Source organism: Heptranchias perlo, chromosome 9, assembly GCF_035084215.1.
Source record: "Heptranchias perlo isolate sHepPer1 chromosome 9, sHepPer1.hap1, whole genome shotgun sequence".
In the NCBI taxonomy this organism is placed as follows: domain Eukaryota; kingdom Metazoa; phylum Chordata; class Chondrichthyes; order Hexanchiformes; family Hexanchidae; genus Heptranchias; species Heptranchias perlo.
The window spans coordinates 53,082,287-53,094,979 of record NC_090333.1 but is presented as its reverse complement, the minus strand read 5'-3'; the positions used below and the strand labels follow the sequence as shown (position 1 = coordinate 53,094,979).

General features: G+C 43.1%; 1 protein-coding gene across 3 annotated transcripts in view; it reads right to left on the bottom strand.

The window, feature by feature from the left end:
• The window catches only part of kifap3a (kinesin-associated protein 3a), a 181,056-nt gene extending 170,066 nt beyond the window's left edge, over positions 1–10,990 (bottom strand). For 2 of the 3 annotated variants that reach the window (XM_067990449.1, XM_067990448.1), the window contains exon 1: positions 10,792–10,990. In XM_067990449.1, the coding sequence (XP_067846550.1) occupies positions 10,792–10,823 (32 nt within the window). In that variant the 5' untranslated portion in view covers positions 10,824–10,990. The remainder of the gene's footprint in view (positions 1–10,791) is intronic. The other variant, XM_067990447.1, reaches the window with a different exon arrangement.
• Positions 10,991–12,693: the final 1,703 nt, after the last annotated feature.

Sequence of the window (12,693 nt, the reverse complement as noted above, 5' to 3'; positions counted from 1 at the left end):
ATTTACCAACAGATACTGCTGGGGGAAATTAATTGTTTTACATTTGCTGAGAGAAAAACTGTTCAGAAATTTGGAAATTGTACAAAACAAAATGTTGGCTACTGTCATATTTCAAGATTTATTTTACCTATCTGTCGTGGAAGGGATTTTGGGGTTAATTTATATAACGATGTTTCTATGAATTAAATTCAAGCCAGATGGAGTTAACTCTCAGCCACATACTAGTTGTTCAGCATGTGGATTAAGTCCACTAGCTGGGGGATTAGATGAAGTAGCTAAAAGACATGTGTTTCTTATATACCATATCAGTTTAAGACAATAAGGATCATTAGCACATTCCAGAGAGGTTCGCACATACGACGTTTCACTCATTGACAATGGCTGGAGGCCTAGCCAAACAGGAGGTTTCTGATCCAAAGATGCTGCTTGACTGGCAACCTGGTGATCCAATCCCTGACAAGGTTGGCCGAGGGAGGAGTAAGGCCAAGCCTGCAATGAGTTTTAAAAAGTCAAAAACCAGGTCACTCTCTATCTAAGGGGCCATATGACAGATGTCAGGTTGATAATACAAGTGAGAACCAGGCTGAAAATAGAAAGTACAGAGGAGAAGTGAAAAAGGAAATAAGAGGGGCAAAGAGAAAGTATGAGAATAGACTGGCTGGTAACATAAAAGGGAATCCAAAAGTATTATATAGGCATATAAATAGTAAACGGGTAGTAGGAGGAGGGGTGGAGCTGATTAGGGACCAAAAAAGATCTACGCATGGAGGAAGAGGTACTAAATGAGTACTTTGCATCTGTCTTTACCAAGGAAGAAGATGCTGCCAAAGTAACAGTAAAAGGGGAGGTAGTTGATATACTGGATGGGGTGAAAATTGAGAAGAGGTAATGGAAAGGCTGGTTACGCTTAAAGTAGATAAGTCACCCAGTCCGGATGGGATGCATCCTAGGTTGCTGAGGGAAGTAAGGGTGGAAATTGCAGAGGTGCTGCCCATAATCTTCCAATCCTCCTTGGATATGGGGGTGGTGCCAGAGGACTGGAGAATTGCAAATGTTACCCTTTTTTGAACAAGGGATAAACCCGGCAACTACAGTCATTTTTACCTCGGTGGTGGGGAAGCCTTTAGAAACGATAACCCAGGACAAAATTAATAGTCACTTGGGTAAGTGTGGATTAATGAAGGAAAGCCAGCAAGATATATCAAAGGCAAATCTTATTTAACTAACTTGATTGAGTTTTTTGATGAGATAACAGAGAGGGTTGATGAGGGCATTGCGGTTGATGTTATGGATATGGACTTTCAAAAGGCGTTTGATAAAGTGCCACATAATAGGCTTGTCAGCAAAATTGAAGCCCATGGAATAAAGGGGCAGTGGTAGCATGGATACGAAATTGGCTAAAAGACAGGAAACAGAAAGTAGTGGTGAACGGTTGTTTTTCGGACTGGAGGAAGGCATACAGTGGTGTTCCCCAGGGGTCAGTACTAGGACCGCTGCTTTTTTTGATATATATTAATGACTTGAACTTGGGTGCACAAGGCACAATTTCAAAATTTGCAGATAACACAAAACTTAGAAGTGTAGTAAACAGTGACAAACAGGGGGCTCGGGGGGGGGGGAGGAGCTAAATACGATTAAAATCACTAAGGAATTGGTACTCAGTAAAATAATGGGACTCAAGGCGGATAAATCCCCTGGACCTGATGGCTTACATCCGAGGGTCTTGAGGGAAGTGGCAGTAGGGATTGTGGATGCTTTGGTAATAATTTTCCAAAATTCTCTGGACTCGGCAAAGGCCTCGGCAGATTGGAAAACTGCTAATGTAACACCTTTATTTAAAAAGAGTAGTAGGCAGAAGGCTGGAAATTATAGACCAGTTAGCCTAACATCTGTGGTGGGTAAAATTTTGGAATCTATTATTAAGGAGACAGTAGCAGAACATTTGGATAAACATAATTTAATAGGACATAGTCAGCATGGCTTTATGAAGGGGAAGTCATGTCTGACAAATTTGCTTGAGTTCTTTGAGGACATAACGTACAGGGTGGATAAAGGGGAACCAGTGGACGTAGTGTATTTAGACTTCCAGAAGGCATTCGACAAGGTGCCACATAAAAGATTATTGCTCAAGATAAAGAATAACTGGATTGGGGGTAATATTCTGGCATGGGTGGAGGATTGGTTATCAAACAGGAAGCAGAGAGTTGGGATAAATGGTTCATTCTCGGACTGGCAACCAGTAGCCAGTGGTGTTCCGCAGGGGTCGGTGCTGGGTCCCCAACTCTTTACAATCTATATTAACGATTTGGAGGAGGGGACCGAGTGTAACATATCAAAGTTTGCAGATGATACAAAGATGGGAGGGAAAGTGGAGAGTGAGGAGGACATAAAAAACCTACAGGGGGATATAGACAGGCTGGGTCAGTGGGCGGAGATTTGGCAGATGCAATACAATATTGGAAAATGTGAGGTTACGCACTTTGGCAGGAACAATCAGAGAGCAGGTTATTATCTTAATGGCGAGAAACTGGAAAGTACTGCAGTACAAAGGGATCTGGGGGTCCTAGTGCAAGAAGATCAAAAAGTTAGTTTGCAGGTGCAGCAGGTGATCAAGAAGGCCAACGGAATGTTGGCTTTTATTGCTAGGGGGATAGAATATAAAAACAGGGAGGTATTGCTGCGGTTATATAAGGTATTGGTGAGACCGCACCTGGAATACTGCATACAGTTTGTGTCCATACTTAAGAAAAGACATACTTGCTCTCGAGGCAGTACAAAGAAGGTTCACTCGGTTAATCCCGGGGATGAGGGGGCGGACATATGAGGAGAGGTTGAGTAGATTGGGACTCTACTCATTGGAGTTCAGAAGAATGAGAGGCGATCTTATTGAAACATACAAGATTGTGAAGGGGCTTGATCGGGTGGATGCGGTAAGGATGTTCCCAAGGATCGGTGAAACTCGAACTAGGGGGCATAATCTTAGAATAAGAGGCTGCTCTTTCAAAACTGAGATGAGGAGAAACTTCTTCACTCAGAGGGTGGTGGGTCTGTGGAATTTGCTGCCCCAGGAAGCTGTGGAAGCGACATCATTAAATAAATTTAAAACAGAAATCGACAGTTTCCTAGAAGTAAAGGGAATTAGGGGTTACGGGGAGCGGGCAGGAAATTGGACATGAATTTAGATTTGAGATTAGGATCAGATCAGCCATGATCTTATTGAATGGCGGAGCAGGCTCGAGGGGCCGATTGGCCTACTCCTGCTCCTATTTCTTATGTTCTTATATAGACTTCAAGAGGACATAGACAGGTTGGTGGAAAGGGCAGACACACGGCAGATGAAATTTAATGCAGAGAAGTGCGAAGTGATACATTTTGGCAGGAAGAGTAAGGAGAAACAATATAAACTAAATGGTACAATTCTAAAGGGGGTGCAGGAACAGCGAGACCTGGGGGTTTATGTACGCTAATCTTTGAAGGTGGCAGGACAGGTTGAGAAAGCAGTTAAAAAAACATACGCAATCCTGGGCTTTATAAATAGAGGCATAGAGTACAAAAGCAAGGAAGTTATGTTGAACCTTTATAAAACACTGGTCCGGCCACAACTGGAGTATTGTGCCCAATTTTGGACACCGCACTTTAGGAAGGACGTGAAGCCTTAGACGGGGGCAGAAAAGATTTACCAGACTGGTTCCAGGGTTGAGGGACTTCAGTTACGTGGATAGACTGGAGAAGCTGGGGTTGTTCTCCTTCGAGCAGAGAAGGTTGAGAGGAGATTTGGCAGAAGTGTTCAAAATCCTGAAGGGTTTAGATAAAGTAAATAAAGAGAAACTGTTTCCATTGACGGAAGGGTCAAGAACCAGAGGACAGATTTAAGGTGATTGGCAGAAGAACCAAAGGCAACGTGAGGAAAAACTTTTTTTTACGCAGCAAGTAGTTATGATCTGGAATGCATTGCCTGAAAGGGTGGTGGATGCAGATTCAATTGTGGCTTTCAAAAAGGAATTGCATAAAAAATATTTGAAGGGAAAAAATTTGCAGGGCCAAGGGAAAGAGCAGGGGAATGTGACTAACTGGATTGCTCTTACAAAGAGCTGACACAGGCTCGATGGGCCAAATGGCCTCCTTCTGCGCTGTAACGATTCTATGAAGTGAGTGCCGTCAGTGACACTGACTTATAAAGTGAAGGCAGACCCATATCAAGGCCAAAGTTGCGTAATTCGTTATTTTTTACGTTACAAGGCGCAATAGAAAATAGGTAAACCTTGCTGTGAAAACGGGATTCTGTTCAGTAATGTATGTCATAAAATAAACCAACTTGTTGGTTTACAATTGACTTCATCTCACTATATAGCTCATTAGTCGGCCTTCTGGATGATAGGAGAAAGGCATGAGCGAGATCACTGTATCCAGTACGCACAATGAGGGATCTTACTGTTGCGGCCCAGTGTCACACCACCATGTAACTAGGTAACAGGCAGTGAGGGTATATATTCCTGATTGTAGGTGACGTGAGATCTGCTTACAGAGGCTACCAGAAATGTTGAACCTGAAGGACTATCTAGTGCAGGCCTAAAATTAGTAACAACTACCTTAAAGTCAAGTACACATCAATTGAGCTCAAATCATAACATGAACAAGTAAATAAAAAGGAATATTTGATGGAATGCAAAATCTTCTTTGTTTAATTCTGACCATTTTACCTTCCTTTCCACTTGCCATGTCTTAAGGCAGAACCTGATGAGTGAGGTGAAGAATACCTCCCTGCACACAAACAAAGATCAGGTCCCAGAGACACAAGGATCAACTTACATGCATTTTCTCTTGGGACTTTTGAATGTGAGAAAAAGTAGCACATTTCACAACATCCTTTGAATTGCAAAATACAAGATAAATCATATTCTATAAAATATTGACAGATATTCCACAAAATACTCTTCATTTTCAATTGAAAAATTAAGTATCCAGTCACAAATGTCAGCCAATAGTAAGAAATCAAATTTTTCAAGCAAATCCATCCTTGAATGAATCACTAAATCTTTGCATATTACAGAATATTTAACTATAGTCACAAATTACACTGCTATCTTCTCAGGTCAAACAGTCCTTAATAAAAATAGTGTGTGTGAACCTGGCTATAACTGGTTTGTTTTCTAATACTTTTCCCAGGTCAAGTGCAATTTAACCCCTACCTGGAAAGCATTACATATTCAATCTGCAGGAAACTTTTCTTCGAATAGATTATGTAACTGCACATAGGACAATAGCTGGGAGCACAATTTAAGACAGTTACAGAAGGTTAAGATGTGACAAAGCAGGAAACAAAACCTGGAACACTATATCAGCAGGAACCATGAGTTCAATTATCTCCTTGAAACACATACCTAAGCATTTTTTTAATCTAGAAGAAACTTGGATGTAGCTGAGCCCTAGGTCCTCAAATGTCTCAATTGTCATGGATAAAAATATAGGAGCATTAAGTGGCCCCAACCTTGCAATTATTGTGCCTTGTGATTTAAACTACAGCATTATGACCTTCTACTTAAATCTTGGAAACATCACGTGGTAGATACAACGTTATGTTATTAGGGCAACTAAAGTTACTTTTGATGTGTTACTGAGGGGAAAACAAATCTATGTCCATGCACTTCATGAATACGTGTTCAAATTTATTGCTTGTCGGCCATAACTTTCCTTGCACTTTTATTCCTGTTTGGAAGTCGTTCAGGAAATAAGCTAATGTAACCTAAATTCTTTACAGCACAATTTTGCCAATACATTATTTTGCTTACAAATTTGGCAAGGCAGCTCTCGAGAACAGTTTTCATTACAAAGTGACTTTGGCCATGCAGTAAAATTGAAGCAATTTTTTTATATTAAAAATGTATTTCAGAATCAGTTTACTTCTTTATATCCCAATGGCAAGCCAATTATTTCTAACCACTAATCCTCAATTTCCAGAATCTCAAAACACAGCTTTAAGAAATACTAGCTAGGTTTTCCTCTTTCTTAAATTACTATATATTTTGATGCACCTTCCATACCAGTTATTTCTTTCTAACTATAACTCTATAGGTATTGAGGACAACAAGGTGAGTGAACATGAGCTAGGAAAATATCGTGGGAGGCAAGGAGAAGGGACACAGATGCTGGAATAATTGGAAACAGCAGGAGAAAAGAATTCAGAGACCAGATATGATTAAAAAGGCATCTGGGAAAAGATTTTGCCAAAAGTAACAATGGAAGACATGGAAATGGAAAGAACAAAGGCAACACGTGAAGATAATCCAGACAGGAACCAAGGTATCAGAGGAATTGACTGGACATGTCAGTGACAAATGGAGGCATTTTTTGTGGGGGAGCGGCAAAGGGCAGCCAACGCATCTGAAATTTTAGGAAAAGAAAACAATAAACTAATTCCACATTCTCAGTCAAGCTCCAACTAAAAACAATATCACTTGACAATCTGAAGACAAATTTAGAGGTGTGCACCACGTCTCTTTTGTTGCTAGAAAAGTAAACTGAGTTATAAATAGCTTTGGCAATGCTCATTTCAATGTTGCATGAGTCGTTGATGGCCTGGAAAGGCTGTTGGGACAGAAAAACATTGTCACTCTTGTTCCCAGACCATCAAGAATTAGTAAAGCTAAAACAGCTAAACTCTGCAGTGGGAACAGTCGCCATTTGCAAGCATGCTTAGGCTGAATCGCCACTGAACAAAGCATAAAGCAATGAGCAAGGGTGGATTTTCTTTCTTATTCGCTTTCTGAAATACAGTATAGCTTTTAGAATAATATTCACCTACTGACATTACCTATGTAGTTTATCAATTTTAAATCCTGCAACAGGAGAACAGGAGTTCTTGAAAGATTTAACTACTCTCCATGTTTGGGCAAATATGCACCTCCCCCTATCAGATGATCCATAGACAGCATGTATCAGAACTTTTGGAGGGTGGTGAGGGAAAGGGGGAAGGGTGGTAAAGACAGTGTAGTCATCTTACTGCCTTTGCCATCACACACAGCTCTTACCATTAACCCATTCTTTTCCCAGTCTATTTTTCCCAACTAATTGAACCAAGGGCTTTAACTCCTCTCCAACTTGCTCCATTGCACAGATCATGCCCATTTCTTTCGCACATGACTAACCCTGCCCCGATGCTAAAAGCACCCCGCCATGTAGGGTTTTTTTTTTAAGTGCTGGAACTGTTCCAAGCAAATTCTAATTTACAGCCACAAAGAAAAATCATTCTGGACTTTAATGTCAAGTCACAAGGGGAAAAAAAAGTCTGAGCGGATCCTGAACATGAACCTAAAAACATCAGGTAGATATTCTGAGCAGCCTTTTCTCATTGCTCCTTCATTCAGTTCTTATACAAGAGGTGTGATCAGGGAAATAAAATGAGGGTCAAGTTAAAAGAATGATGAAACATCAAGCTGTAGACCTCAACCACACTTTGCTCATGGCTTAAGGTAGGAGGTGGGAATAAGAAGAAACACCTTTAGAGAAGCAGAAACCTCACCAGTTGTTCCCCTATCTTACACAATAAAATTCAAGTCCCGTTACTGTGTTAAATAAAGAAAAATAATTGTGATGTCAGCCCCTTCAATGACTGGAGCTATTCCTTCCTCTCCTTTCATATGAGCCTAATCCAAACATCTCTAGGCACCCATGTTCTCCTCCCAATATAATGTGAGATGAATTGAATGGGCAATCCCAGGTCTTGGCATCCATGGCACAACGTGCTGTACATCAACACCATGCTGCTCTGCCTATTACAAGAAACAATGAAGAAAATAAATTTCATGCATCAAGGTCACGACCAAAAAATTCCACTCAATTATCCAGTTACTTTCCATCTGTTACACCTGGTCCTTTGTGTAGCCCACATTTTAGCTTCTTATTAATTGCCAAAACAGTCTTTAATTTGATTTCCTAGGATTATGTCCTAATTTTTGAAGTTCAAGTAACTGTTTTTGACAAGTCAAAAATTAGCTTAGTTGAAGAGTCTTACTTGCCAACCAGCAAATATTTTGAACGTCTGTCCAGCACTAACACAACCATGGATCAGAGAAGAGAGGTTAGTCTTCTTTGCCATTGTGTAATACATCTCTAGTGCACAATATCCAGAACTGCCATCAGGGAAATGTTAGGAATGGAATTTATATGATTAAAATCAAAAACGAGAGACCTGTTATCAATCTATCCAGAGAAATGGAATATTGCTTACTCTGCAGTGTGATCTACCTTAAAATTAATTACATTTTAAAATCAAAATGAACTCTCACTCCAGTAAATGTGACAGGTCTGAAATCTATCAAACATCTATCAACCTATCCCAAGGCACGTTACAGTGGTTGGGGGAGGGGGAAGGGGGGAGCAGGGGGAAAAGAAAAAAATATAGATAGGGAATGGATACCAAGCCATGGAAGGAGAAATTAGAGGGGGTGACCAAAAGCTTGGTCAAAAAGATAGGTTTTTAGAGGCGAAGAGAAAAGAGGCAGCAAGGATTCTGGAGGGAGTTCCATCTACTTGAAAGGGTAGACACGGCCTTGGTTTAGCATTTCATCTAAAAGACAGCACCTCTGAAAGTGCAGCGCTCCCTCAGTACTACACTGAAGTGTCAACCTAGATTATGTGCTCAAGTCTCTGAAGTACGGCTTGAACCCACAACCTTCTGATTCAGAGGTGAGTGTGCTACCACCGAGCCAACGCCGACACCTGAAAAATTCTCTCAGTGTTCACCCCCTTCCCTACGTTAATATTGTAAATGACTTCCACTATAACGAGGCACAGTGTTATTTGTAGTCAGCAAAATAAAGCTGAATCACAGACATTAGTGATATAGTCCAGTACTTCAATTGGTTTCACAGTAGCCTGCTGTCTGTAATGAAGCTGTCACAATACTTAACATATATTTAGATTTATACAGCACTTTATCACATCAGAACATTGCAAAGCACTTCACATACAATGAATTACATTTGAAGTTCAGCGAAGTTCTGTAACCTCCTCCAGCCCTATAACTCTCAGATCTCTGCACTCCTCCAATTCTTGCCTTTTCTGCATCCCCGATTTTAATCGCTCAACCACTGGTGGCCGTACCTTCAGCTGCCTAGGCCCTAAGCTATGTAATTCCCTCCCTAAACCTCTCCCCCTCTCTAACTCTTTCTCCTCCTTTAAGATGCTCCTTATCAGCTACCTCTTTGACCAAGCTTTTGGTCACCTGTCCTAATATCTCATGCGGCTCGGTGTCAAATTTTGTTTGATAATCGCTCCTGTGAAGCGCCTCGAGATGTTTTACTACATTAAAGGAGCTATATAAATGAAACTTGTTGATGTTTTTAGATATCTAAAATTTTACTTTTGAAAGAGGAGCTCTGCACACGAGTCTATGCACACATGGACAGAACTGTTTCCTAGGCAACAGAATTGAAGTTTCAGCCAGGCAATGTAAATGGGGTTCTGCCTAGTTGAAACTCAATCTGCAAGCTTGCAGACCAGTGACTGCATCTAAATGCATCTGCCGTCTCATAGATTTGGTTTGGCCCCAGCTGTCTCCTACTGTCAGTTATTTTTTCCCGTAGTTTTTTGTTTCAACTGGGTCAGGCTTAGTTATGAACCTCAACATCTGTTCACACGGATAATTTACAGGAAAGCTAGCGTGTATTACACTGTGCACACTTTTATCCTAGAATTGCCTAGCGTTCAGGCCTGGACATTTCTCCAATATGGTCTCCTAACCTAGTCTAGTTTCTTAATGTTCTTCATCTTGGTATTCATCATGAGTATTGGAATATTTGCTGCTACTTTGTCTGACAAAACATAAACCTATAATTGGCTATAGATGTTAAACTGTTAACATATTGTAGTTTGCTCTTGTTTCTTTTCCAACCCAGTTTTGAATTTATGTAGGTAAGTTTAAAAATTAAACATATATATCTAACAGATAGGATATATTTTATTCCACTCAAGCAGATGGGGTGCTTTATAGAAAAAGTAGTCCCCAACCTGGATCAGTTCACAAGATGTGATTTCCCCTTTTCCTTCCTCGGATCACAATAAATAATGTCAAACTTAATGCAAACTCCCAACTGTCACACATTATGCCAGCACAGAAATCCTGACCTCAACCAATTCGCCAGCTACTACTCAATAGCAGCCAATGCCAGGTTCACAGCACTGGCTCCTCTTATGGATCAACAAGCTGATCCAATGAGTAGCCCCAATCTGTGCCGAGTTAAGTCATCACAGCCATAGTGGCATTAAGGGCACCACAACTGACCTCAACGACCAAGGGCGAGATAGAGAAAGAAATCAGCCAGTGTTCCTCATCAGCAACCCCTGTTGAAAATGTGAACTTCAGGTGAGGGCAGGGTCAGTTTAGCTGTGATGCTCGTCATTATAAATGAGCCGACTAATATTCACCATCAAAGCTGGCTCATGAATAACGCGACCAAGACAATGAACCTAAGAGCACCTTGCACCAGTGGAACTGTGCCTCAGGATGATATCAGCACCTTCGTGAGATGGGAGATTGCATCCTCCCGCTCATATTTATACAACATGTCTGCAAAAACCTGCATCGAATATAACTAGCTGTGAAGATGGCAATAACAAAGCGGCAGAATAAAAACGGTGTCGTGGCCAGAAAACGAAATGCAGTTACGGCGGCTGCAGGCTCATGGGCCCAGCCCGGCCTGAGCCAACCCGATCCGTTGACAAGACAACCGCCCATCGCCGCGAGTAACAGCCAGCCCCCAAATCACTGTCACTCAGTGCCGCCGCACCAACCTCTTCAGATAGCGAGCATCCTCCGGCTGCATCTCTACCGGCCGCTCCCACTCCGCCTGGAAGCCGGTTCTTTGTTTGCTTGTTTTCACCCGGCACCGCAGCCGCCCTTACAGCTTCGCTCCCGTTACCACGGACAAGTGCAAACGTCCCACAACCCCCAGCGTCGGCTCGGCCTGCCACCGAGGGAGGGGCTGGCGCCGTGGGGCGGAACAGCAGAGGCGCTACTCCGCCGGCAGCGCCCCCAGTAGGTCAGGAACAACAAACCCCAGTCAATGTTTTTTTTTCCACTTATTTTAGGTTTGTTTTTTTTTGTGTTTTTAGGCCCCCCTTTTATAAGAAGGGGGGGTGTAGGGTGTGCTTAAGAACTAAAAAAACCAAAAGAACCAAAACCAAGTTTCAAATTAAAATTTTATTTTCCTCGTTCAGGATGCACTCCAGCCCCTGCGGTGCCCACCGGTCGCGGAAAGCCTCAAGCGCACCGGCAGACACCGCGTGCTCCATCTCCAGGGCCACCCGGGCGCGGAGCATTCCGCGGAAGAGAGGCAGACAGTCCGAGCGACCGCCCCCACGGGCCGCGAGCAACCTGGACCTGTGGATGGCCACCTTGGACAGGCCCAGGAGCAGGCCCACGAGGACGTCCACCGACCTGCCCGCTCCCCTCACCGGGCGGCCAAAGATCAGGAGCGTGGGACTGAAGTGCAGCCAGAACTTGAGGAGCAGCCCCTCCAAATAATCAAACAGGGGCTGCAGTCTCCCACACCCCGTGAACAAATGAAACACGGACTCACCCAGGCCGCAGGAATTGCAGGCAGCCTGGGAGTCCGTAAAATGGCATAAACGCCTATTGCACGCGACTGCTCCGTGCAACACTCTCCACCCCAGATCCCCGATGTAACACGGAAGGATCCCCCAGTAGAGAGCCCCCCCACTGGGGACCCCCGCCTCCGCCAGACGGCAGGATGGTACGCCAGGGCGTGTCCGGGCGAGAGACGAGGGCGAGGAAGTGGAGAGTGTGCAGGAGCAGCCCGTACAGGAAATCCCTCTGCGCGGAGTGAAAGGGCACGGAGGGAATTTCCGAGAGACGGCTCAAGTTGTGAGGCGCAGCCCTCCGAGGGAGGTTTCGGGGCCTCCAGTCAATGTTGCATTGCAAAGAAAGAAGCCCATAGCAACAAAAACAACTTGCATTCAAATAGCGCCTCTAATGTAGAAAAACGTCCCAAGACACGACAGAGGTGTAATCAGACAAAAAAATGGATGCCCAGCCAAAGACCAAAATCATCGCCTCAGCCCATCAGCCACTGAAACCCTCATCCATGCCTTTGTCACCTGCAGATTCAACTATTCCAATGGTCTCGTGGCTGGCCTCCCGCCCTCCCTGTACTTCAGCTCATCCAAAACCTTGCTGCTTATATCATATCCTGCAGAGTCCCACTCACCCATCATCCCTGAGCTCACTGACCTGAATTAGCTCCTGGTCCCCCAATGCCTTAAATTTAAAATTCTTATCCTCGTGTTCAAATCCCTTCATACTTTACCTCTCCCTATCTCTGCAACTTTCTCCAGCCCTACAACCCTCCAGGAACTCCGCTTTCCTCCAACTCTGGCCTCTTGCATATTCCCCACTCTCTTTGGTTGCCATACCTTCAGCCATCTAGGCCCTAAGATCTGGAATTTGATCCCAAAACCTCTCTGCCACTCGACTTCTCTCTCCCCTTTTAAGACCCTCCTTAAAACCCATCTCTTTGACCAAGCTTTTAGTCACACCTCCTAATATCCCCTTCCTTGGCTCAATGTCAATATTTGTCTGATTACGTTTTTGTGATGCGCCTTGGAAATTTTTAACACATTAAAGGCATTATATAAATGCAAGTTGTTATTGCTGAAGTAATGTGCAATCTGTGA